The sequence below is a fragment of the Somniosus microcephalus genome, chromosome 3 (assembly GCF_052327205.1).
Source record: "Somniosus microcephalus isolate GS21.2 chromosome 3, FLI_Smic_1.0, whole genome shotgun sequence".
NCBI lineage: Eukaryota > Metazoa > Chordata > Chondrichthyes > Squaliformes > Somniosidae > Somniosus > Somniosus microcephalus.
Window position 1 is genome coordinate 51,619,628 of NC_140989.1, and position 13,218 is coordinate 51,632,845.

Here is a 13,218-nt window from a genome sequence, read left to right on the forward strand (position 1 = left end):
GAGCACTATTATTCCATTTGGTTTTAATTTATTTCTCAATTAGTGATTACACTACAATATTAAGAACATCTATAGTACTGCAGGTTAAAATGTCCAACTGGCAATAATTTAAAAAAAACAGCTATGATGATAAAAATCCAGCTAAGTGACAATTCTACCACTGCAACCGTAAAGCTGTTCAACTAATTTTTGCAAAATTTACTAGCAGGCAAGCAAGATTTTAATAAATTTAATCACACCAATAAAAATAGTACTTTGCTGAGTGACAGTAGGAGTTAGTTCTTTTTCTGGCCAAAGGTTCAATCATGCAGATAACAGCTTAATGGAATGATCTCGTACTGTAACAGTGAATGAATGTTCTTCCTGCAACAGCTGGAAGCTTTAGGTAATAAAGCTCCAGTTTCATTTCTGTTCCATCTCTGCTAAAGCAATCCAAAATGAATCATATTGCCGAGCGCTCTCCCCAAAACCTTGCATTTTCCTTTGCTTCAAACATTAATCCAATTTTACCTTAAAAGCTTCAATGGTTTTAGCCTGTGCTATTCCCTGTGGCAAAGTATTCTGTGCTTGAACAACCCTCTGGGTAAGGAGATTTCTCCTTGGCTCCCTCCTCACTTTCAGTGATAAATGTTAAGTTGATGAACACTTCATCACTGACTTCCCCAGAGGAAATAGTCTTTTCTTAATCACCATCTAAATACGTCATAATTTAAAAAAACTTCTATTAAATCTCTCGTTAGCCATTTCCCATCCTGGGCATCATCGGAGTGAATGTTTTTTCTACCGTAGTGTGCCCAAAACTGAACACAGTGCTCTAATAGTAGCCTAACCTATGTTTTTAGTACATTCATCATTATCCCATAACTCTGATTCTATGCCCTTATCAATAAAACCAAACATTCTATGGTTTTATACCATGACTCGCATCTTCAGGGAATTATGTATTTGAACACCTAGGTCTCTTTGTTCATCCAGACCCTTCATGTCTTTCCATTAAGTGTAAATGCCCATTCCTTGTTTTTTTTTGTAAAATGTATTACCTCATACATAGCCACATTAATAGGACATTAGCTCTCTGCTCTCTCGTAGATCCTTAGTTTATTCTGCTGCCTGATAATCTGTATACAGATAATTTTTCCTCCTGGGCATTTCTACAGATGGAGTTTTTAACAAAAAAAATTATCTTTCTGGACCAAAGCTTTCCTGTGTTAAATGCCATCCTGTGCACTGTCAAACACTGCATGACAACCTTGGAGAAATTAAAAACTTTTAATGACAAAAGAACATTATCTTTAAAAGCCAGAAAGCGTCAATTCATGCAAGAAAGAAAGTGCATAATCCACACTGCACAATCTTTCAGTGGATGAGAATTACACAATTTATCAGAGGGCCATTTGAGCTAAACTTGAACAATTATCTCACTGCACGAAACTGAACAGCACTCCTCCACCGCAAGCACATTACTTGACCTCAAGAATTCTGAAGATCTGAAGGGAATCAGGGTCATGTGAGAATTACTGTGATCAATCCCAAGAAAATCCTTCACAGGGTTAAACTATCCCTCTCAGTCACTTTCAGCCTCCAGGGTTCAAATAATACGGCATCAGTCTCTGGATTTTCTTACTCTCAGAGCCAATCCCCTTAATCCCTGCCTAAGCACCCATTGCTCAGTCGTGATTTCTCCTTTTCCATCTGTCAGTCTTAAATCAACAATTTGTACATGAGACAGTGTAATGCAGACAATAAAGGATTTACATTTCACTATCTTCAAATCTTTTCCTACAATTAAAACGCTGAACTACTGTTAGAGCACTAATCTCCAGCAGTCACCCTAACATTTTTTCACTCCACCTTTACTCCCCCCATTCCATAAAAAACTTACTTGCTTTTGACATCCATGGCTTCCTCCAATAATCCATGACTCAGAAGAGTGTTCATGAAGCTTGAATAAGCAGCTGAGCTGAATACTAGACCCTTCTTTTCAGCTTCCAGGAATACGCTAAGGGCTTCTAACAAAAATGAATAGAGCTTCCATTAAAATAGAATTATAATGAACACACCATTCTGCTAATGTTTGCAAGCCCCTAAAAACAAATGTCAAAGAAATCTAATTTTCAACAGCTTAAAAGAAATCATTTGGGCTTCTTCAGTCATTAGTCCCCTTCAGTAATGAAGGTTTAATTCTCATTTTATGAATACCATTGCAGAGAACAGAAAAATCCATTACTTTTTAGTAAGTAAAATTAGCTATGGTGTTACAGTACTGTAAATTAAATCTTAAAAAATAAGCAGCAGCCAGCTGGTGCAGTGTGCATTTTGAACACCACCTTTTTGTTCCTGGGATTTTGGGCCCAATGCATTCCAAGAAACTCTTGACATTCAGTGGCATTACCATTGGCAAATCCTTCACTATCAACATCCTGGGGTCACTATTGACAGGAAACTTAACTGGACCAGCCACATAAATACTGTGGCTACTAAAGCAGGTCAGAAACTGGGTATTCTGCGGCAAGTGACTCATCTCCTGACTCCTTTCCACCCTCTACAAGGCACAAGTCAGGAGTGTGAGGGAATACACTCCAGTTGCCTGGATGAGTGTAGCTCCAACAACACAAGAAGCTCGATACCATCCAGGACAAAGCAGCCCGCTTGATTGGCACCCCATCCACCACCTTAAACATTCACTCCCTCCCCCACCGGCGCACTGTGGCTGCAGTGTGTACCATCTACAAGATGCACTGCAGCAACTTGCCAAGGCTTCTTCGACAAGCACCTCCCAAACCTGCAACCTGTACCACCTAGATGGACAAAGGCAGCAGGCGCATGGGAACACCACCGTCTCCAAGTTCCCCTCCAAGTAGACAGCGGAGGTAAACTTAAACGGTGGCGAGGCTCGAGAGGCCCCCACAGCGGACCTGATTGGAGCGAGGCAGCGGAGGTAAATTTAAATGGCGGCGAGGCTCGAGAGGCATACCAGTCTCCGAGCTCAGAGGGAGGGAAGTAAAAAGTAATCAAAGTGTGACATAACCAGGAAGCAGGTAAGTGATTCGTTGGCGAGTATTTCTCTCTTTTTAAACTTTAACTCTGTGGTTTATAGTTTTTAAGGTTGCTGTGGTGTAGCGGGGACTGTTGGTAAACCAGGGCCCTTAAGTATATCACTTAACTGTAGTGTAATTGGTGGGATTGATTTGATTCAATTTAATTTGAATTAATTAAAGGGCAAGTCATGGCAGCAAAGCTCGGCCTCGTGGCATGCTCCTCCTGCGCTATGTGGGAACTCAGGGACACTTCCTGTGTCCCTGACAACCATGTGTGCGGGAAGTGTATCCAGCTGCAGCTACTGGCAGACCGCATTGCGGCGCTGGAGCTGCGATTGGATGCATACTGGACCATTCGCGATGCTGAGGAATTCGTGGATAACACGTTTAAGCAGTTGGTCACACTGCAGGCAAAGGATGGACAGGCAGAAAGGGAAGGGGTGACCAACAGACTGAGTACTAGGCGCAGGCAGGTAGTACAGGGGTTCCCTGTGGCAATCCCCCTCTCAAACAAATACACCACTTTGAGTACTATTGGGGGGGATGGCTTATCAGAGGAAGGCAGCAGCAGCCAATTTCCTGGCACCAGGGGTGGCTCTGCTGCACAGGACGGGAGGAAAAAGAGCGGGAGAGCTATAGTAATAGGGGACTCTATTGTAAGGTGAATAGATAGGCCTTTCTGCGGCCACAAACGAGACTCCAGGATGGTGTGTTGCCTCCCTGGTGCAAGGGTCAAGGATGTCTCAGAGCGGCTGCAGAACATTTTGGAAGGGGAGGATGAACAGCCAGTTGTCGTAGTGCGTATAGGCACTAACGATATAGGTAAAAAATGGGATGAGGTCCTAAAAGCTGAATATAGGGGAAGGAGGTAAATTAAAAAATAGGACCTCAAAGGTAGTAATCTCAGGATTGTTACCAGTGCCAAGTGCTAGTCAGAGTAGAAATAGAAGGATATTTCAGATGAATGAATACGTGGCTAGAGGAATGGTGCAAGGGGGAGGGATTCAAATTCCTGGGACATTGGAACCGGTTCTGGGGGAAGTGGGACCAGTTCAAACCGGACAGTTTGCACCTGGGCAGGGCCGGGACCGATGTCCTCGGGGGAGTGTTTGCTAGTGCTCTGGGGGAGGGTTTAAACTAAAATGGCAGGGGGTTAGGAACCTGAACACGGGACAGAGGAAAGGGAAACAAGGGTAAAAGCAAAAGATAGGAAGGAGAAAAACAAAAGTGCAGTCAGAGAAATCAACGGTTTAAATCAAGCATGGCCACAGTAAATAATAATTCTAATAGGTCTAAGAGCGTTAAAAAAACAAGCCTGAAGACTTTGTGTCTTAATGCGAGGAGCATTCAGAATAAGGTGGATGAATTAGCTGCGCAAATAGAGGTAAACGAATAGGATTTGATTGGGATTACAGGAACATGGCTCCAGGGTGGCCAAGACTGGGCAATCAACATCCAGGGGTATTCGATATTCAGAAAAGGTAGGCAAAAAGGAAAGGGAGGTGGGGTAGCATTGCTGGTTAAAGAAGGGATTAACACAATTGTAAGGAAGGATATTAGCTCTGATGATGTGGAATCTGTATGGGTAGAACTGAGAAATACCAAGGGGCAGAAAACGTTAGTGGGAGTGGTATACAGACCGCCAAACAGTAATGCAGAGGTTGGGGATGGTATTAAAAGGGAAATTAGAGAAGCGTGCAATAAGGGCACAGCAGTCATCATGGGTGACTTTAATCTACATATAGATTGGGCTAACCAAATTAGTAACAATACTCTGGAGGAGGAATTCCTTGAGTGTTTACGGGATGGTTTCCTGGACCAATATGTCGAGGAACCAACCAGAGATCAGGCCATCTTAGACTGGGTATTATGTAACGAGAAAGGATTAATTAGCAATCTTGGACGAGGCCCCTTGGGTCGGAGCGATCATAATATGATAGAATTTCTTCATGAAGATGGAGGATGAAGTAGTTGACTCAGAGACTAGGGTCCTGAATTTAAATAAAGGAAACTATGATGGTCTGAGGCGCGAGTTGGGTAGGATTGATTGGGGAATGTCACTCAAAGGGTTGACGGTGGATAGGCAATGACAAGCATTCAAAGACCACATGGATGAACTACAGAATTTGTTCATCCCAGTTTGGCATAAAAATAAAACAGAAAAGGTGACTCAACCGTGGCTAACAAGGGAAATTAGGGATAGCATAAAATCCAAGGAGAGGACATATAAATTGGCCAGAAAAAGCAGTAAACCTGAGGGTTGGGAGCAGTTTAGGATTCAACAAAGGAGGACAAAGGGATTAATTAAGAAGGGGAAAATAGAATATGAGAGCAAGCTTTCAGGGAACATAAAAACTGACTGTAAAAGCTTTTATAGATATGTGAAGAGAAGAAGGTTGGTGAAGTCAAGCGTAGGTCCCTTGCAGTCAGAATCAGGGGAATTTATAATGGGGAACAAAGAAATGGCAGACCAATTAGATACATATTTTGGTTCTGTCTTCACAAAGGAGGACACAAATAACCTCCCAGAGATGTCGGGGAACATAGGGTCTGATGAAGGGGAGGAACTGAAAGAATCAGTATTTGTAAGGAAATGGTGTTAAGGAAATTGATGGGACTGAAGGCTGATAAATCCCCAGGGCCTGATAATCTACATCCTAGGGTACTTAAGGAAGTGGCCCTAGAAATAGCAGCTGCATTGCTGACCATCTTCCAACATTCGATGGAATCTGGAACAGTACCCATGGATTGGAGGGTAGCTAATGTTACCCCACTATTCAAAAAAGGTGGGAGAGAGAAAACGGAGAATTACAGACATCGATAGTGGGGAAAATGCGAGAGTCCATCATAAAAGATGTAATAGCAAAGCACTTGGAAAACAGTGACAGGATCAGACAAAGTCAACATGGATTTACAAAAGGTAAATCGTGCTTGACTAATCTACTGGAATTTTTTGAGGATGTAACTGGTAAAATAGATAAGGGAGAACCAGTGGATGTGGTATATTTGGACTTTCAGAAGGCTTTTGCTAAAGTCCCGCATAAGAGATTAGCGTGTAAAGTTAAGGCACATGGGATTGGGGGCAAGGTATTGACTTGGATAGAAAACTGGTTGGCAGACAGAAAGCAAAGAGTTGGAATAAATGGGTCTTTTTCCGAGTGGCAGGCAGTGACTAGTGGGGTGCCGCAGGGATCAGTCCTTGGACCCTAGCTATTCACAATATATATTAATGATCTAGACAAGGGAACTAGATGTAATATCTCCAAATCTGCAGACGACACAAAGCCAGGTGGGAGCGTGTGCTGTGAGGAGGATGCAGAGAAACTCCAGGATGATTTGGACAGGTTGGGTGATTGGGCAGAAGCATGGCAGATGCAATAGAACGTGGATAAATGTGAGGTTATCCACTTTGGTGGCAAAAACAGGAAGGCAGATTATCTGAATGGCAATAGATTAGGAGAAGGGGAAGTGCAACGAGAGCTGGGTGTCCTTGTGCACCAGTCACTGAAGGTAAGCATGCAGGTGCAGCAGGCGGTTAAGGCGGCAAATGGTATGTTGGCCTTCATAGCGAAAGGGTTTGAGTACAGGAACAAGGATGTCTTGCTGCAGTTGTACAGGGCCTTGGTGAGACCACACCGTGAGTATTGTGTGCAGTTTTGGTCGCCTTATCTGAGGAAGGATGTTGTTGCCATGGAAGGAGTTCAGCGAAGATTCACCAGGCTGATACCTGGGATGGCAGGAATGGCGAATGAGGAGAGATTGGGTTGATTGGGCTTGTACTCGCTGGAGTTTAGAAGAATGAGAGGGGATCACATTGAAACTTATAAAATTCTGACAGGACTGGACAGACTAGATGTAGGAATGATGCTCCCGATGGTCGGGGAATCCAGAACCAGGGGTCACAGTCTAAGGATAAGGGGTAGGCCATTTAGGACAGAGATGAGGAGGAATTTCTTCACCCAGAGAGTGATGAACCTGTGGAATTCTCTACCACAGAAGGCAGTAGAGGCCAATTCATTAAATATATTCAAGAAGGAGTTGGATATATTTCTTAAGGCTAAAGGGATCAAGGGGTATGGGGAGAAAGCAGGGACCGGGTACTGAATTTGGATGATCAGCCATGATCACATTGAATGGCGGAGCAGGCTCGAGGGGCCGAATGGCCTACTCCTGCTATTATCTTCCACGTTTCTATGTTAAGTCACACACCATCCTGACTTGGAAATATATCACCTTTCCTTCATCGTCGCTGGGTCAAAGTCCTGCAACTCCCTACCTAACAGCACTGTGGGAATACCTTCACCGCATGGACTGCAGCGGTTCAAGAAGGCAGCTCATCACCACCTTCTCAAGGGCAATTAGGGATGGACAATAAAAGCTGCCTTGCCAGCAACGTCCACATCCCATGAATGATTTTTTTTTTTTTTTTTTTTTTTAAAAACAATCCCAGTAATCCCTGCTTGAAAGTACATAAATGTGGACAGTGCATGAGGACAGGATCATTAATTGTCCCCATGACTTCAAATTTCATTTAAACACAATTTTCCACTCCCAGCACTAATCTTGGTGTAGAGAGATTGATGTGCTCTCTGCACCAATTGGAATTTTCATCTAAAGCTTTGCTAATGATCTATCAGGGAAATTAGCTGCAAACGGCACAATTCCACTTTAGTGTAACCCCACCAATAGCCATTCTGGCATAAATAATTCCAATATTTGAAAATCTAGGCTCGGGTGTAAGGTGCAGAATTTTTACATCAGACAACTGAATGACAAGGGTAACTGAACCAAGAATGGGAATAATGAGGTACAAAACCTTTCATGCTAGCTAGAACATCAGTTACCCTATTTGTACAGGCAGAGGGGCAGAAGAGAGAATTTGCACTTATTTAGTGCTTTTCATGACCTCAGGATGTCTCAAAGTGCTTCACAATGAAGTACTTTTGAAGTGTCACTATTGTAATTTAGAGAACATGGGAGCCAATTTGCACACAGCAAGGTCTCACAAACAGCAATGAGATAATGATCAAATAATCTGTTTCAGTGATGTTGGGAGAGGGATAAATGTTGACCAGGACACAGAGAAAACTCTTCTGCTCTTCTTTAAATAGTGCCATGCGATGTTTTACATCCACCCGAGAGGGCAGATTTAACATCTCCTCCAAAAGATGGCACCCTCAGCCGAGATTAGGTGCTCAAGCCACACGACATTCAGATGTGAGAGTGCTACCACTGAGCCAAGGCTAACACTTAGACCACGAATTTAATTGAGGAGGTGACTTGCCTGGTGGGCAGGGTCCGGACCCGCTGCCGGCTGCAGCCGCTCCAAAGTTGAAGTTTAAATTTAATTGGCCCCTTAAGTGCAGTGGTGCGCGCTGACAGGTCCAATGTCTGGGATCGGGTCTGTTAGTCACCTCTGATGACGTCATTGGTGCAGTTGTTTTTAAGGGTCCCATGGAGCCTCAGCCTTTCATTACTCGTTTCTGCTGGTATCTGAATGTGGCAAGGCCACAATGAGTGTTTCCAAACCGAAGGCTGCTCCACATTTCAATGAGGATTCCTCCTCCAAGCTCTTGTGGAGGGAGTAAGAAGGTGCAGGGAGATTCTGTTCCCTCCCGATAGCCGGAGGAAGCCTCCTCAGCAAACAAAGGCAGCCTGGCTGCACATTGCTGAGGTGGTCAGCGCTAGGTCCATTTGTTCACGCACCTGGATCCAGTGCCAGAAATGGTTGAATGATCTTCTGCGATCAGCAAAAGTGAGTATCACATCACACTTACCTACTTCCCTTCTCTTCTCATCACCAGCACTCTGCTTTGTAAGCCTGCTCCTCCACATCCCACCTTATCCTTACTTCCCTTGCACCGTTGCCTATCCATCTCTCTCTGTACTGAATCACTTCACCATTCTACTATGCACCCCTCATACTCGCTCTCACTGTTATGCAATGACAACAACTAACAACGCACAGGAAGCTAGCTTCTTCTTGGCACCTCGCTCCATCTTTGTCTCCCTCTAACCTTCCATGTTATGGATTCTTCACAGTCACTCCATCACTCTCGCTGAAACTCCACTTGTGTCCCTCCTTGCAGGAAAAGATAGCCCACAATAAGAGGGAGAGCGCAAAGATAGGAGGGGGGCCACCATCCCTCGCAACATTGATAAGTGCTGAGGAAGCTGCACACGAGATCGTTGGAAGTGGCGAGGACCTGGAAGTGAGGGACGGAGAGATGGGCGCACTAGACGAAGCTGGTGACAGAATAGAGTTCCATCCCTCTCATTTAGATTTAATGATTGACTGCAATGGCATATGATGTTCATAGAGATTTACTTTGTATCATCTGCACCAAGGGATGTGTCTGTTACCTAAAAATCAGATGTCTAACTTATGCCTTTACTCTCCCACAGGACTCGCCCCCCTCCCCACTGTCCAGGAGGAAGATGACTCCTCAGAGGAACCTGCAGCCTTTGAGGGAGCAGCGTCACCAGTACTCAACGCACCCAGCACCAGCGCAGATACACACACCTCGGCGAGGCCATCGCGACAGAGTAGTGTTGTCACCTGGTGTATCACAGCTCACAAGTGAGCATCAGCAGATGGTGGAGACAGGGACAGCAGTGGAGAGTCCTCGTCAGAGGTCGTAGGACACTCCTAGCTCTGCTCAGCTGCATGCAGATGCTGTGCCTTTGGGGCCATCCAGAAAGAGAGCAGTGCTGGAACTTCAGCAACAAGTGCAGGAGTCTCTGACAGGTTTTACAGCCACGGTAACTGCGAGTGTGTAGAGAATGGAGGAGTCCATCTCAAACATGAGCACTGCCATGGTGGAGGCAATGGCGCATGAACGTGCCGCCATGGAGAGTGGCAACCTCCTTGGAGGACATAAGTTGCCAGGCTCAACAGAGCATGGTGACTCTTCTCAATAGATGGTCTGCTATGGGTGATAGATGGGCATCTATTGAGAGACACCAGAGGTATATGGACGTCCCCGTTATGAGGATTGTCACTACTGAGACGGGTCCTCATGGCCCCACTGATGTGCAGCAAGGTGCTCTCCAACCACTTGCTAGCACTGAAGTGTGGGTGACCCAAGAGAGGGATGTTGGAGACAAGACAACCAGGAAGTGTGGGCTCCTCTCCAAGCGCTCTCACAACCACGCCACTGCGGAGCCCTCAGAGCTCACCCAACTGCGATGGCCGTTTCAGCACCTGCAAGAGCAGACTGTTGCAGAGCCCGCTCAGGCTCCCAAACCCAGAGGACGCCCGCCAAAGGCGTCTAAGCAGGCGCAGCATCAAAGTGAGCAAGGTGCCTCTACATCTGCTGCAGCCACAGGGGAAGCACCACATAGAAGCATGCGCAAGAGGAAGATATAGCACAAATAGTCACAAGGGTGGTCACTTGGGTGTTTTGTTCTGTTGTCTTTTGTTCTGGTTTATATTTGCCATTGTCATCCTTTTGTGAATGTATTAAACAAAAGTGATGGCAAACAGCTGAAGTTCTGGCCTATGTGCTCTGGGAAATGGAAGTTGCACATTGAGGGCTCAGGGCGACTTGCATTTGTAATGATGATGGTGAAAGTGATAGGAAAGCACCGTTTATTGGAGATGATGTATGGTGTTTTAGGAAGGTCGTCCACACATTCATAGCCATATGCTAACCACCTGTGGTTGAAGAGTAAGCTTACGCAAATCTGGCATGGATGAGTACATCCCTTGCGTGACAGCCAGCTATGAGCTCGAGGGCTGCTGCATTGGTCACATCCGGAGCCGCAAGACGCACCTCCTCTTCCTCTTCCGAGGATGCTCTGCGCTGAGCTACTTGTTCCTCAGGCAGCGGTAAGCCATGCTGCTGTGTGATGTTGTACAGTGCACAGCAGACGATGATCATTCTGGATACCGTGGCTGGTGCATACTGCAGGGCTCCACCAGATCTGTCGAGGCATCCGAATCGCATTTTGAGAAAGCTGATGGTTTGCTCTATGATGCTTCTGGTGGAAATGTGGCTCACATTGTACCGCTCCTCAGCCTCGTTTGATGGCTACCTCATCGGTATCCTGAGCCACTTTTTCCAGAGGATAGCCCTCATCGCCAAGTAGCCATCTGGAAGGTTGGGTTGGCGGATTGAAGAGCCGAGGCACAGTAGACTGCCGCAGGATGAAGGAGTCATGGCAACTGCCAGGATACTTGACGCAAACATGCATGATGATGTTCCTGTGGTTACACACCAGCTGGACGTGAAGGGAGTGGAAGACCTTGCGGTTGATAAAAACAGCTGGGTTGGGATGGGGTGCCCTAATGGCCACGTGTGCAGTCTACGACGCCCTGCACCCTTGGGAAGCCTGCCACATTTACAAAGCCAACCGCACGCATGGTTACACTTGCTTCATCCGTGGAGAACTGGATGTAATTGTGTGCCTTTGCAAAGAGGGTATTGGTAGCCTGCATGATGCAGGCGTGTGCGGCCTACTGAGAGTTGCCGCTGATGTCTGCAGATGATCCCGGGAAGGAGCCCGAAGCAAAGAAGTTGAGTGCGGTGGTGACTGACAGCCACTGGTAAAGAGTGTCCACACGCTCCTCTGGGCTCCAGGTGTTGGTGCAGCATTGTGCAGATGTCAGCGACTACATCTCACGAAAGTCTCAGCCTCCTTTGGCACTGCTGCTCACTCATGTTGAGGACGCTCATCCTCTGCCTGTAAACCCGGTTGGTGTTGGGGGTATCTCCTGCAGCGAGGTGCAGGCCTGCGCTGACACCCTCTGTCCTGTGCATCATCAGGTGGTTGAGGAGGAGGTTGGCACTCCTGCTGTTGGTGCTGCTGCTGTGCCTGGTTGCGCTGCTGCCACAGTGCCTCTTCCTCCGAATCGGACGACCAGGATGAGGGGATATAAATGGTTCCCATACCGCTGGTATATATCTCAGTCGAGGAATGGAGGTTGTTTGCGCTCAGACAAAGTGGCCAGAGGGTATTCCAAGGAGCTCACACTGCACATGGATTTCAGCCTCAACACTCAAGATTAGTAGAGCTGCAAAATGTCTTCCAAACCTCAAACCACTAAGTTGTGGCATGTGAAAGAATGAGAGATTGCAGGACTGCTTTTAAGCTGTTCGAGCAGCTGGCAACAATTCAGGTCCTCGCTCAATCCGGCTCGATTCAGCTGGCGTATTTTTATGAAGGTGGACAGCAGGTTGAAAAACCTCGAAAATCAGATCAACCCTTTAAAATAGGATTATCCAGGCAGTTAACTGCCTTAACAGCCTCTCCCGCTGTTTGGTGTCGGGTCAGTTCGGGAGTGACTGACCCGACACTTCCCAAAGTTGCGTGGAGGCGAGTTCGTAGCCCGCCCCCAACTTCTACGATTTTCGCAACAGACCCGCCTCCAAACCCGCCATCTCAGCACTACTAAATTCGTAGCCTTAGAGTCAAAGTAGCAGCTGGTGCGAGGAAAGGCAGCAAAAAATTGTTAGAAACCATTTCATGGCATAGTGTCAAACAAGACAGACTAGTTCACACAATGTGATTGTTGCAGAATGTTCTAAGAGAGCTAATGGTCAGAAAAGTCCAGTGAGAAGACATATAGTGAAAGAATTAGGATTGGAGGCGCAGAGTTGCACACTCCAGATTTGGTGATCTGTAAATAGACCATAGCTGAAAGGAACAGCCTCCGAGACACAATATAGTTTGTGCACAGAGGCACCACATTTTATACAACATATTGCACTGACCAAAAATGTCACCATTTTAATCCTCTGAGCAGGAGAAACTGAAAAGATTGATTTTTTTAAAAAGTAAATCGTAAAAATTATTTAACCCAGATTCCCAGGAAAACGCCAGGTAGGGAAGAGAGTTTCAAGTAGGGGAAGCTTGACTATATTTCTCCAATTGCAAGCAAACCAGTGACACACCAGATCTCTGCATTCATGAGGAATCGGTAGAAAACCAGATCTCCCTATTGATGAGGAACTCAAAGACACACTAGATTTCTCCATTTGAGAAAAATCTGATCTCTAGTCTCTTCCACAGTAACAATTAGTAGCATAGAATCAGATAATTTTACAGCACAGGAGGCCATTCAGCCCATCGTGCTTGTGGTGGCTCTTTGAAAGAGCTGTAATATTTAGTCCCACACCTCAGCTTTTCCCCTATAACCCTGCAAATTACTTCTCTTCAAATGCATATCCAATTGCAT

The 13,218-nt window shown here is 45.7% G+C and overlaps 1 protein-coding gene across 2 annotated transcripts in view; it reads right to left on the minus strand.

Annotated features, from left to right (window-relative positions):
* The window catches only part of lrpprc (leucine-rich pentatricopeptide repeat containing), a 168,878-nt gene that overhangs the window by 19,502 nt on the left and 136,158 nt on the right, over positions 1-13,218 (minus strand). For both annotated transcript variants that reach the window (XM_085980386.1, XM_085980387.1), the window contains exon 30: positions 1,883-2,009. In XM_085980386.1, the coding sequence (XP_085836512.1) occupies positions 1,883-2,009 (127 nt within the window). The remainder of the gene's footprint in view (positions 1-1,882; positions 2,010-13,218) is intronic.